Source organism: Heptranchias perlo, chromosome 1 (genome assembly GCF_035084215.1).
Source record: "Heptranchias perlo isolate sHepPer1 chromosome 1, sHepPer1.hap1, whole genome shotgun sequence".
In the NCBI taxonomy this organism is placed as follows: Eukaryota; Metazoa; Chordata; class Chondrichthyes; order Hexanchiformes; family Hexanchidae; genus Heptranchias; species Heptranchias perlo.
The window spans coordinates 69,412,167-69,424,850 of NC_090325.1; the positions used below are offsets into that span (position 1 = coordinate 69,412,167).

The 12,684-nt window shown below is 40.9% G+C and overlaps 1 protein-coding gene across 1 annotated transcript in view; it reads right to left on the bottom strand.

Moving 5' to 3' along the window:
- Positions 1-437: 437 nt before the first annotated feature.
- LOC137331187 (DEP domain-containing protein 1B-like) overlaps positions 438-12,684 on the bottom strand; it is a 50,150-nt gene continuing 37,903 nt past the window's right edge. Inside the window, exons 8-11 of the mRNA XM_067994837.1 lie at positions 11,527-11,693; positions 6,824-7,000; positions 6,424-6,606; positions 438-3,169 (exon numbers count right to left, since the gene is read on the bottom strand). Coding sequence (XP_067850938.1) covers positions 3,008-3,169; positions 6,424-6,606; positions 6,824-7,000; positions 11,527-11,693 — 689 coding nt within the window. The 3' untranslated portion in view covers positions 438-3,007. The remainder of the gene's footprint in view (positions 3,170-6,423; positions 6,607-6,823; positions 7,001-11,526; positions 11,694-12,684) is intronic.

Genomic DNA, 12,684 nt, shown 5'->3' on the forward strand with positions numbered 1-12,684 from the left:
TTAGCAATTGGGAAGCTGTAGTAAGTGGGGGGGGGGGTGGTGGAGAAATCAGCCAGGGTTCCAAATCCTGATGGCTGTCCAGTGGCCAGTGCTGGAAATCTCACATATTTGCATGTCGGAGGATAGGATGGGCTCAGCTGTGATACCCTTTGTGGTCAATTAATCGGTCGACATATACTGTCTAGGCTCACAGGTGAACTGCACACCAACAAGGTGTCAGTTCCTTCAAGGAAGAATGGAAAAAAAATTAAATTTTTTAAAAAGGGGAAAAAATGCACTATTTGTAATTATTTCAACAGCAAAGGCTCCAGACAACTTAAAGTCTATGGTAATTCATTTACAAAATAATATGCAGGGTTCACAGGTTGTGCAGATTTGGTAAATTATTCAATGGAAAACGAACAAATGAATTATTTTCAATTACTTTATTGAAGGCAAAATAGTTTTCAGTAATTTTATCAGAAAAGCAACAGTAGATGTAGTACACAATTTTTCATTAACATTTGTACTATTTTACCACAACTGTGCATTTACTGTTTCAGAGATTACAGTTACAGTCATTCCTTTGCCACCAAGTGGTAGGATGCATGGTTCACAATTGCAGGTAAGTTGCCAACCTCAACAGGAGGAAAACACTCCATCAGCATGAAGGAGATTTTTAAAAAAGCAGCCAGCTTAAACCAGAATACTCTTGCACGCTGTCCAGCAGTGGTCTCAAGAACATCATTGGCAGAGGTTTGGAAGTAGGTTACCATGCTACCTCATAGCTAAGGAATGGTACAAAGAAGATGAAACAAAACATCAGACAAAAAACAAGATTTGCAATTCATATTTTACAAAAATGAAGTGTCCAAATAGAGTACACACTTCATGTAAGCTACTTGAGGCAATAAAAAAGTTGATACATGTAGCATTTGAACACAAAAATGTAACAATACAACAAAGTGTATTCAGTGATTGAGACTGACTACAGTAGATGGCAGCACTTAGGCAGCAGCCTCAAATGCATTTAACAAATTAGATTGACTTGTTGAAAGTAAAAAAAACTCATACAGTAAATGTTTTCAACTGTGCAAAATCTACAAAATACTAAGTCAACTAGATAGTCATTTTCATACAGTCCCTTATTTATATTGAAAGCTAAAATCATTTAACTACTGTGCGTGGGCTCCCTAGTCCATCTGAGGTGAAACCTTTATGGCCTGCTCAGTACATTGCGACAAGGAGGGAGGGAAAAGAAACATATTGGGCCAATATTAGAAGTGCACTGGTAGTAATCCCTATACCAAGAAAAATAGTCGGAACAGTAAGATAGTCACCTAGTGGCATAGCACAGTGGTGCACTAATACACAGTATGTAGGTCCTTTCATACTGTAGTTTCCCCACACCGTAAATTCCCAATGTCAGCCAGACTATCAAGAGTAGATGCCTCTCCAAAGGGGAGGAGAAAAGCATGGGAAAAGAATTAAAAAAGTAAGTCAATTCACACTACTATCTTGCACCTCATGGTAGCTGCATTGGCAGATTAGGAGCAAGTCATCAGCCAGTCTTGTTACTCGAAAGGTGTTGGGCCGTTTTCATGCTTAAGGGAGTGCGTTGCAGGAGCACAGCTGATTATTTTCTGTACGTTACTGCTAATAGCTCGTAAATCATGTGTTGTGCACCTGCAAAGTGGTTCCCTGCTGGGAGCATGGATTGGGCGGTAGTGTGTGGTAAGGTAGGAGGAGTAAGAGGAAAAGAAAGTTCAAACTAATTGTTTTCCAACAGGACTGTGCTAACCTTTATACTTCCATTGAGGGCTAATGGAAACTGATGTTTGCAAGAAAATAAAAAACTACAGCCCTATTTTCAGAGTGTCTGTTGTTACGCTCTTAAGAGAGTTTTCATTATGTGTTGTATAAAAAAAAAGTACATTTTGTTGCAGTGACTGCATCCATTATTTTGGATTGATGGGGTTTTAATTTACTATTAATGGTACCACTCCAATTCAGGTGTGAACATAATATAGTTCAGTCATTACTCCACTTCCAGCCTCACTGTTAAACCAAGAGATTTTAGTTCAGTATTAAATTCAACCTGGTCCAAAATGTGATTTATAGCATAAGTGGCATAAAAGCTAAATTTCACAAGAAAATATAGTGTCTTAATTTACTTGCCTCTGCGCCAGTAATAGGAACAGTTGACGCTTTTAGTCCACGTGCTACAAATGTTTCGCATCAAGTTCAGCACATACTGAAAAAGTGAATTGGTATTAATACTGATTTTAACTTCCTCAATGTGTGCGATAATGGCAAGACAGCTTTTATTGCCCATCCCTAGTTGCCCTGAAGATATTAGGAGTCAACCACCTAGTGTGCGACTGGAGTCATATATTGGCCAGACTGGGCTTCCCTGAAGGACATTAGTGAACAAGTGTTTTTTTAAAAAATAATGACAATCCAGCAGTTTTCATATATTTCTGGTGCCAGCCCACAAATTGCCAGATTCCTGAATTCAATTTCACAACTTGCCAGTGTGGGATTTGAATTCATGACCTCTACGTTGCTCATCTAGTACCAGAACTGGTAGGCTACCGTACCCTCAAAAGAAACATCAAGTCTGCGATTTAACTGGGACTAAGTCAGCATAAAAATTAACTAAGAAAATAGGGCCCAAAATGTGCCAATATTGTTTGCTTACAGTATCTCATCAATAGTTAGATGCATAATACTGCTCTGTCAAACAGTTTGACTTTTAACACTTTACGGTTATGAATCAAATTGAAACTTTTTATATACAGTATCCAATGAATAGACTTATAAAGTGAATGGCTTCTCCCAAATTTCAGACTCAGTTATTCATAGCCATCAAGTAACAGGGCCTAGAGAATTCTACTAAAATCACTAGACGTTATCCAAAGTAACATTTTTAGCAGAGGATCCCCAAACTCCATTGACAGAATTAAAAACTGAGGACAGTAACCGAGAAGGTTTCACAGTAGCAGCAGCTTTCCTCAACTACAAGATTTTACATCCTGAAACTCCTGGTTCTATAAAATGGCTGGAATGATTTCTTCATCGTGAAAAACATGAGCTGTGGTTTGAGCTTTGGTTTTTCAGGGAACAGCACTGCCTCGCTTTCAGTTGTTGGAAAACGTTTTTTGTAAATATCAGGGTAGGACTTCTGAAACTGAAAAAAAAGAGAAATAGTTTAAAAGGACTAAGTTATACTAAACCAATACTGCATTGCTTTACAAATTAAAGCGTAAAGAATTGATATTCATACACACTACAAGCAATTTGCAGCTCTCCTCTCTTTCACTAAAAACACAAAAATAAATTGCCACCTTGTTACCCTCCAGGCCACTTGTGACTGCAAGACCTTGCTGTTACTACAAAGAATTAGTGGAATTCTAATGGATGACAGAGCTATTGGGTGGATTGGTATTGTGGAATTTATCTATTCCCTATTCTAAGTATTATAGGGAACAGATACAAAGCGTTTGCAACCATCTTCAGCCAGAAGTGCCGAGTGGATGATCCATCTCGACCTCCTCCCAATATCCCCACCATCACAGAAGCCAGTCTTCAGCCAATTCAATTCACTCCACGTGATATCAAGAAACGGCTGAGTGCACTGGATACAGCAAAGGCTATGGGCCCCTACAACATCTCGGCTGTAGTGCTGAAGGCTTGTGCTCCAGAACTAGCTGCGCCTCTAGCCAAGCTGTTCCAGTACAGCTACAACACTGGCATCTACCCGACAATGTGGAAAATTGCCCAGGTATGTCCTGTCCACAAAAAGCAGGACAAATCCAATCCGGCCAATTACCGCCCCATCAGTCTACTCTCAATCATCAGCAAAGTGATGGAAGGTGTTGTCGACAGTGCTATCAAGCGGCACTTACTCTCCAATAACCTGCTCACCAATGCTCAGTTTGGGTTCTGCCAGGACCACTCGGCTCCAGACCACATTACAGCCTTGGTCCAAAAGTGGACAAAAAGGAGCTGAATTCCAGAGGTGAGAGTGACTGCCCTTGACATCAAGGCAGCATTTGACCGAGTGTGGCACCAAGGAGCCCTAGTAAAATTGAAGTCAATGGGAATCAGGGGGAAAACTCTCCAGTGGCTGGAGTCATACCTAGCACAAAGGAAGATGGTAGTGATTGTTGGAGGACAATCATCTCAGTCCCACGGCATTGCTGCAGGAGTTCCTCAGAGCAGTGTCTTTGGCCCAACCATCTTCAGCAGCTTCATCAATGACCTTCCCTCCATCATAAGGTCAGAAATGGGGATGTTCGCTGATGATCGCACAGTGTTCAGTTCCATTCGCAAATAATGAAGCAGTCCGAGCCCGCATGCAGCAAGACCTGGACAACATCCAGGCTTGGGCTGCAAAGTGGCAAGTAACATTCGCACCAGACAAGTAACATCTCCAACAAGAGAGAGTCTAATCACTTCCCCTTGACATTCAATGGCATTACCATCGCCGAATTCCCCATCAACATCCTGGGGGTCACCATTGACCAGAAACTCAACTGGACCAGCCATATAAATACTGTAGCTACAAGAGCAGGTCAAAGGCTGGGTATTCTGCGGCGAGTGGCTCACCTCCTGACTTCCCAAAGCCTTTCCACCATCTACAAGGCACAAGTCAGGAGTGTGATGGAATACTCTCCATTTGCCTGGATGAGTGCAGCTCCAACAACACCCAGGACAAAGCAGCCCGCTTGATTGGCACCCCATCCACCACCCTAAACATTCACTCCCTTCACCACCGGTGCACAGTGGCTGCAGTGCGTACCATCCACAGGATGCACTGCAGCAACTCGCCAAGGCTTCTTCGACAGCACCTCCCAAACCCGCAACCTCTACCACCTAGAAGGACAAGAGCAGCAGGCACATGGGAACAATACCACCTGCACGTTCCCCTCCAAGTCACACATCATCCCGACTTGGAAATATATCGCCGTTCCTTCGTCGTCGCTGGGTCAAAATCCTGGAACTCCCTTCCTAACAGCACTGTGGGAGAACCTTCACTACGGACTGCAGCGGTTCAAGGCGGCAGCTCACCACCATCTTCTCAAGGGCAATTAGGGATGGGCAATAAATGCCGGCCTCGCCAGCGACACCCACATCCCATGAACGAATGAAAAAAATATATATCTCGGGCTTGGTGCCTACCATGACTGGGTTGCAGATAGTCAAGCAGCTATCTTTGAAGCTCTTCAAATGCTGGGATCACCGTTCCATGGGGTATGATTTGTGCCCCCACTCTGGTTAGGAGAATGGTGGCATTGCACTTACACATTTTGTTGGTTATGCTCACCATGTCACTTGTCAGTAGCTCCTAGTACCTGCTGCCACCTAGTGAGTACTCAAACCTGTGTTGGCTGCCTTAACTGACTAGTGAACATCTTCCAGGGGAAATGGTGGAGGGGGTGGGTAGAGATTGAGATGGTTCCAAAATGATATACCCAGCTATGGAAGTTCAGAACCAAATCAACCCTCTGGTGGACACATGAACCAGTCAGGGCTGCAGCAGTCCAGATGATTGGCTAGACAACCTGGCTCACCAATGGAAAATGGAAGAGAAGACCAGTCAATAGGAACTTGGATTCTTCTTGGCTCCAGATAATCCTGCAAATAAATGCCATAATAGGTGTAGTGGTCCTAACTGGGGAAGCTTACCAAATCTCTCATGATAAGCTGTGCGATTTTCGACAGTTAAACTCCAGCAGTACTCCTGCACGCAGTTGGCTGTCTCAAGCTCTCTGGACTTGGGTAAGTAGAGTGCTTCCCTATGTATTCAGAAATTCTACAGGTGTAGATGGATCACAGACTCTTAAATATGGTGATGATTTTCAAACTGTGTTAGACAACCAGTTGATTGCTCCCCACCCACCCCCCCCCCACCAATTCAAAAATTGAGTATTAAGCCCAAAAGCTCAGTGGATAAATGTACCACATGACATGATGAGCCATGTGGACCAGGAACATTCCAGGTTTGATCTCTAGTCTCAGTTGAGTTAGCCAATTACAGCTGGAGCAGCAGCAGTTATGCTAGTTAAATTCAGTACCACTGGGCTAGAGAGGCAAGAAAATAAAGATCAGAAAAAGGTGCAATGTGAGGAGCAGAAAATGGAAACTTTTTACTGGTGCAATGACTCAGATTCTGAGGCTTTATACAACACGGGAGGAGATGACCTCGTGCAGAACACAGCCTATCTGCAACGTAGTCATATTTGTGCACTAGACACACTGCTTTCCCAGAACCAATCAAGTCAGGCTTTAATCCTACTGTATGCGAGGGGTACTCAATGAAGGAAAAATGCCCCATAGTAAGTCATCTTTAGGTCAAAAAATCTCTACATTTATTCTGTATTAAAAATATTTTAATGTTCTAAAATGAATATGACAGGATGAGCTTTCAAATGGTTCTACCTGCTTTAATTTCTTCTTCTTCTCTTTGATAGACATGCTTCTATCCATTATTATTTCTTCCAGCAGTGCTGCAATTGCAGTTTGGGAGCTTCTCTGCTGTTCTTTAAAATCTTCAGTACTGATCTGATGACAAAAAGTGTAGGAAGCCAGCGTGGCATCAGCGTCAGCACCTGCATACTTTATCTGGGTGGGAAGAAAGAAAAAAATATTTACAACTAAGTTCAAGAACCTTGTCTGATGAATTTTTAATCTTTGAGGCTATAAGCACAAAGTTCTACAGATTTTAAAGTTATTGCAGAAGGTGGTCAGATTGCATGTTGTTTTCCAATATTATTCCTCTCAACTGAAAAGATATTGCTGCTTCACACTTGGTCTTAAATCAAAAGCTCTTTAAAAGTACCTGAACTCTTCGGAGGTGGGCTAAATGTTCCTCTACCGCACTTTGCAGATGGTCAGGAACTCTCATGATATCTTGGTAATGATCCATCATAAAACTGACAAGTCTAGCAGCTAGCAATTCATCAAGGTCCACTTCATCCTCTGAACACAGGATACAGCGAGAGAAGGTCTGAATCATCTTCAAATTTAAAAGAAAATTAGATTTTTAAAGGCTTGAAGAATGGGATCACAGAATTACCCTGACAAAGCGTCCTGATAAGAGATGTAGTGTCAAACATAGAGGAGGTGTTACGTGCAATATCAGGAGTCAGTGTTTCAACACCCATTTATGTAAATGATCATGATCCAGATACCAATTGAAAACTTGCTAAATTTGCTCATACAAAAATAGGGAGAGCATTAGAGATGAGGAAATAAAAACAGAAAATGCTGGAAATACTCAGCACATTAACTTTCTTTCTCCACAGATGCTGCCTAACCTGCTGAGTACTTCCAGCATTTTGTTTTTATTTCAGATTTCCAGCATCCGCAGTATTTTGCTTTTGATGAGGATGTAGTTCATGATTGCAAATGGATTTATATCAGTAATAACAGAGAACTAGCAAGTGATTTTTATTACTGACAATTCCAAGTCATTTATTGAAGGCAAGCTCTAGGTCCCTATTGGGCCTGGTACTGGCATTGAGAGTTCACCAAATGGGAAAGCAGGAAATTACATGCACTTAAAGGGCTGCAGCTAAAATTGTTGCAGTCTCTGCAAAGGCTGTAAATATTTTAAGTGTATTCAGCTTTCACAATCACTGGGGCTACAGTGGTTTGAACGAATCCAGTTCTAAGCCAATGTTGTCCAATTCAACCTCCTTGAATACCCCTGAAATCAGCTGCTGGGGTTCCTTGCATTTAAACAACTGACAACCCAATTCAAAAGGAGCAGTCAGTCATACACACAACTCAACCAATCGCACAGCAGTGTATGTGTTTGAAAGATGTGGCTTGGTTCCTCTCAAGCCTATAACCTTGGAGACAAATGAGAAAACTTTGCAACATTTCTAATTGAATCAGGCTAGAGATATGGAATTTAATTGCAGCTGATGTTTAAACTCTATATGTAATGGGACAGCCAGCAAGCCACAACTAGACAAAAAATAAACTTTATTTTTGTCACACCCTCTCTCTACTTTAGGAAATGCATCAGTGCAATGACTTTGGACAGCCATCTATATACTATTGCTATTCATTGGAAGAGATTATGCTAATCATGCATAACTGAAACAAGTTTACAACACAGAAGGAGGCTGTTCAGCGCATCATGTCTGTGTGGCTCTTTTCTAGAGAAATCCAAACCCAATCCCACTGCCCTGTGCTCTCCCCATGCCCTTGTACCTCCTTCTGCTTCAAATATTTATCCAATTTTCCCTTTAAAAATGCACTGGTTTCTGCCTCAACCACTCCCTGTGACAAAGCATTCCCTGCTCCAACAGCCCACTGTAGGCAGACATTTATCCTAGCCTCACCTTGTTCTCATTGACAGTTTTATGTTGGTACTCCCAGATCATTGACTCCCTGGAGGACATTGCCTTTCCCTCTTCACTCCATCACCACCTTTCATAGGAACATAGGGGTAGGGGTAGGCCATATGCCTCTGCGCCTGCTCCGCCATTCAATGTCCATCCGTCTCAACCTTCAATAAACTTAATGACTCAGTATACAGCCCTCTCGGGTAGAGAATTCCAAAAGATTCACAATCCTCAATGAAGAAAATTCCTCCTCATCTCAGTCCTAAATGGCTGACCCCTTATCCTGAGACTATGTCCCCTAGTTCTAGACTGTCCAGCCTGGGGAAACAACCTCTCAGCATCTACCCTGTCAAGCCCCCTCAGAATCTTGTATGTTTCAATGCGATCACTTCTCATTCTTCTAAACACCAGAGAATATAGGCCAATCCACTCAATCTCTCATGGGCGGAGAGGATTATCCTAGGAACCAACCTAGTGAACCTTCGTTGCACCGCCTCTAAGGCGAGTATATCCTTCCTTAGATAAGGAGACCAAAACTGTACGCAATACTCCAGGTGAGGTCTCACCAAAGCCCTGGACAATTGTAGTAAGACTTCCTTATTCTTGTACTCCATTCCCTTTGCAATAAAGGCCAACTTGCCATTTGCCTTCCTAATTGCTTGCTGTACTTGCATGTTAACGTTTTGTGTTTCTTGTACTTGGACACCCAAATCCATCTGAACACAAACATTTAATAGTTTCTCACCATTTAAAAAATATTCTGTTTTTCTATTCTTCCTACCGAAGTGAATAACCTCACATTTCCCCACTTTATACTCCATCTGCCACCTTCTTGCCCACTTAACCTGTCTATATCCCTTTGCAGACTCTGACCCTCTCTCAGCTTATTTTCCCACCTAGCTTTGTATCATCAGCAAACTTGGATACATTAAACTCGGTCCCTTCATCTAAGTCATCAATATAAATTGTAAATAGTTGAGGCCCAAGCACCAATTCTTGCGGCATTCCACGAGTTACAGTCTGCCAACCTGAAAACGACCTGTTTATTCCCACTCTGTTTTCTGTCCATTAACCAATCCTCTATTCATGCTAATATATTACCCCCAACCCCATGAGCCCTTATCTTGCGTAACAACCTTTTATGTGGCACTTTATCGAATGTCTTTTGAAAATCCAAACATACTACATCCACCGGTTCCCCTTTATCTGCCCTGCTAGTTACACCCTGAAAACTCTAATATGTGTTTGACAAACATGATTTCCCTTTCATAAAACCATGTTGACTCTGCCTAATCATATTATGATTTTCTAAGTGCCCTGTTACCACTTCCTTAATAATGGATTCCAGCATTTTCCCGATGACTGACGTCAGACTAACTGGCCTGTAGTTCCCCGTTTTCTCTCACCCTCCCTTCTTGAATAGCAGGGTAACATTTGCTACCTTCAAATCTGCTAGAATCTAGGGATTTCTGGAAGATCATAATCAATGCATCTATGATCTCTGCAGCCACCTCTTTTAGAATCCTTGGATGTGAACCATCAGGTCCAGGGGATTAATCAGCTTTTAGTCCCGTTAGTTTCTCCAGTACTTTTTCTCACCTGATATTACTTTAACTTCCTCACTCTCATTAGACCCTTGGTTCCCCATTATTCCTGATATGCTTTTTGTGTCTTCCACTGTGAAGACAGATACAAAATATTTGTTTAATGTCTCTGCCATTTCCTTATTCCTCATCATAATGTCTCGTGTCTCAGCCTCTAAGGGAGCAACGTTTACTTTTGCTACTCTCTTCCTTTTTACATATATTTGTAGAAGCTCTTACAATCTGTATTCATATTTCTTGTTAGTTTACTTTCATATTCTATTTTCTCCCATTTTATCAATTTTTTGGTCATCCTTTGCTGGTTTTTAAAACTCTCCCAATCCTCAGGCTTACTACTCTTCTTGGAAAGATTATAAGCCTCTTCTTTTAATCTAATACTATCCTTAACTTCTTTAGTTGGCCACGGATGAATCACTTTTCCTGTGGAGTTTTTAATTTCTCAATGGAATGTATATTCGTTGAGAATATTGAAATATTTCTTTAAATGTTTGACATTGCTTATCTACCATCATACCTTTTAAACTAATTTCCCAATCTACCTTAGCCAACTTGCCCCTCATACCTATGTAATTGGCTTTACTTAAGTTTAAGACTCTAGTTTCTGACTTAAGTACATCATTCTCAAATTCAATGTGAAATTCTATTATATAATGATCACTCTTCCCCAGAGGATCTCACTGTGAGCTTACTAATTAACCCTATCTCATTATATAATACAAGATCTAAAATAGCCTATTCCCTGGTTGGTTCCACAACGTATTGTTCTAGGAAACTGTCTCGAATGCATTCCATGAACCCGTCCTCCAGACTGCCTTTGCCGATTTGATTTGTCCAGTCTATATGAAGATTAAAGTGCCCCACAATTATTGCACTATTACAAACCGTTATTATTTCTTGATTAATATTATGTCCAATGGTATAGCTACTGTTAGGGGGCCTATAAACTACTCCCACCAGTGTTTTCTGCCCCTTGTTATTTCTTATTTCCACCCATACGGATTCTACTTCCTTATCCTCCAAGCCAAGATCCTTTCTCACCACTGTCCTGATGTTATCCTTTAATTTCAGGGCTACCCCCCTTCCTTTTCCATTCTGCCTGTCTTTTTGAAACTTCAAGTACCTTGGAATATTTAGTTCCCAACCTTGGTCACCTTGCTACCATGTCTCTGTAATGGCTACTAGATCAAACCCATATATCTCTATTTGTGCCACTAATTCGTCTATCTTGTTACGAATGCTTCATGCATTCAAATAAAGAGCCTTTAATTTTAATATTTTACCATTTTTTTTCACTATTAAAAACCTCTTGAATCCTGGGACTGGAAAATATACCATATTATATCCAATGTCAGACAATTAGCTTATTTTGGCAAGTTGTGACATTTTTATTGAATTTTATCTGAAAAAGTTTTTCCGCAAATATCCTTGATCATTGATGTACAGTGGAGAACATACAGAAGTAAATAATAAAATAAACTACATTGAACAAGCTGAAGTTCTTGACCATTTTGGGTTTAGCTCATGACTTATGACTTTAGGATTAACAAAGTACTTTGATAAATTGAGTCAACTGTCAAACTCACCAGCATTCTGGTAGCAATAGCATCATGAAGAGGTGGCATTGTGACATTATGAGCAATTCGAGCCATCATTCGCATTAGGAGCTGAAGCTTTCTTCGGTTTTCCGGGGGTAAAAGAAGACAACAAACTTGAAGTGCTTCAATACCAACTCGCTGTTGTTGCAGAAGACCTAGCTTTCGAAAAAGAGCAGAGTTAAACCAAAGCCACTGATGCTACATCTGATTGCAGGTAGGTAAGTTGAATTTGGAAAAAAAAATTACCGAAAATTCAAAAGGAATGCACTGATGGAGCAACAGAAACGTGGCTCATTCTTCACCACAAGCCCACTAAAATCATCCCAAGTTGATGTAACACACCAGTTTTAATCAGTAGTTTTTAAAAAAAATTCAAAGCAAATGCTTCATGTAATGTTTTGGCTCATAATTTCACAGAACCTTTATAAAAAGGAAGAAAAGTAAATTATGGAAGTAAATCACAGAAAGCAAAGCTCACCACAAGCCACCAAGACCAGATCAATAAAAGCTACCAGATGATTACTGATAGCAGTACAGAAAGGAATCATCTGAATGAGGAATGCTTACTTGACATGCTGCTAGATTTGAACAGTACTTTCAGAACGTGGGTTAGTAGAAGTGCTGTGTTGATTACCAAAGTCACTGCCTGGCCTAGGTCTAGAAGGCAGGCTCACTGCTGAAGTACTTTAGACATTACTCAAGTCTTTCAGTGGCTTGCTTGAAGAGCTAACCTTTAGTATGTTGGACTGACGAGGGATGACCAGACATGCAAACGGATTTTCAGTTTGGTTATTTGCTGGCTGTGTGAAATATGATGGCATTGAGGCTTTACTGAATGCTAAAAATTATCCCACTGAGCTTTATTTCCTTGGTTATATTTACCATTTACTGCCTTCATTAAACATGATGGATAGACCCTCAGGAATTTGACTCACTTGAAGCCAACCCAGAAGCCTTGTATCATAGTGGCAAACTATGCAATGACTTGACTTTTTTTGCTGAATTAGACATAGTCCCAATTTCTCATTTTCCTGGTTTTCCATTTTAAAAGCAAATCCAGATTTGAATTAAGCAAGGAAGAATGTTTCTTCATTTCACTACCATTTACTAACATGGTGAGGTTTTCTAATGAGCAATAGCGATATG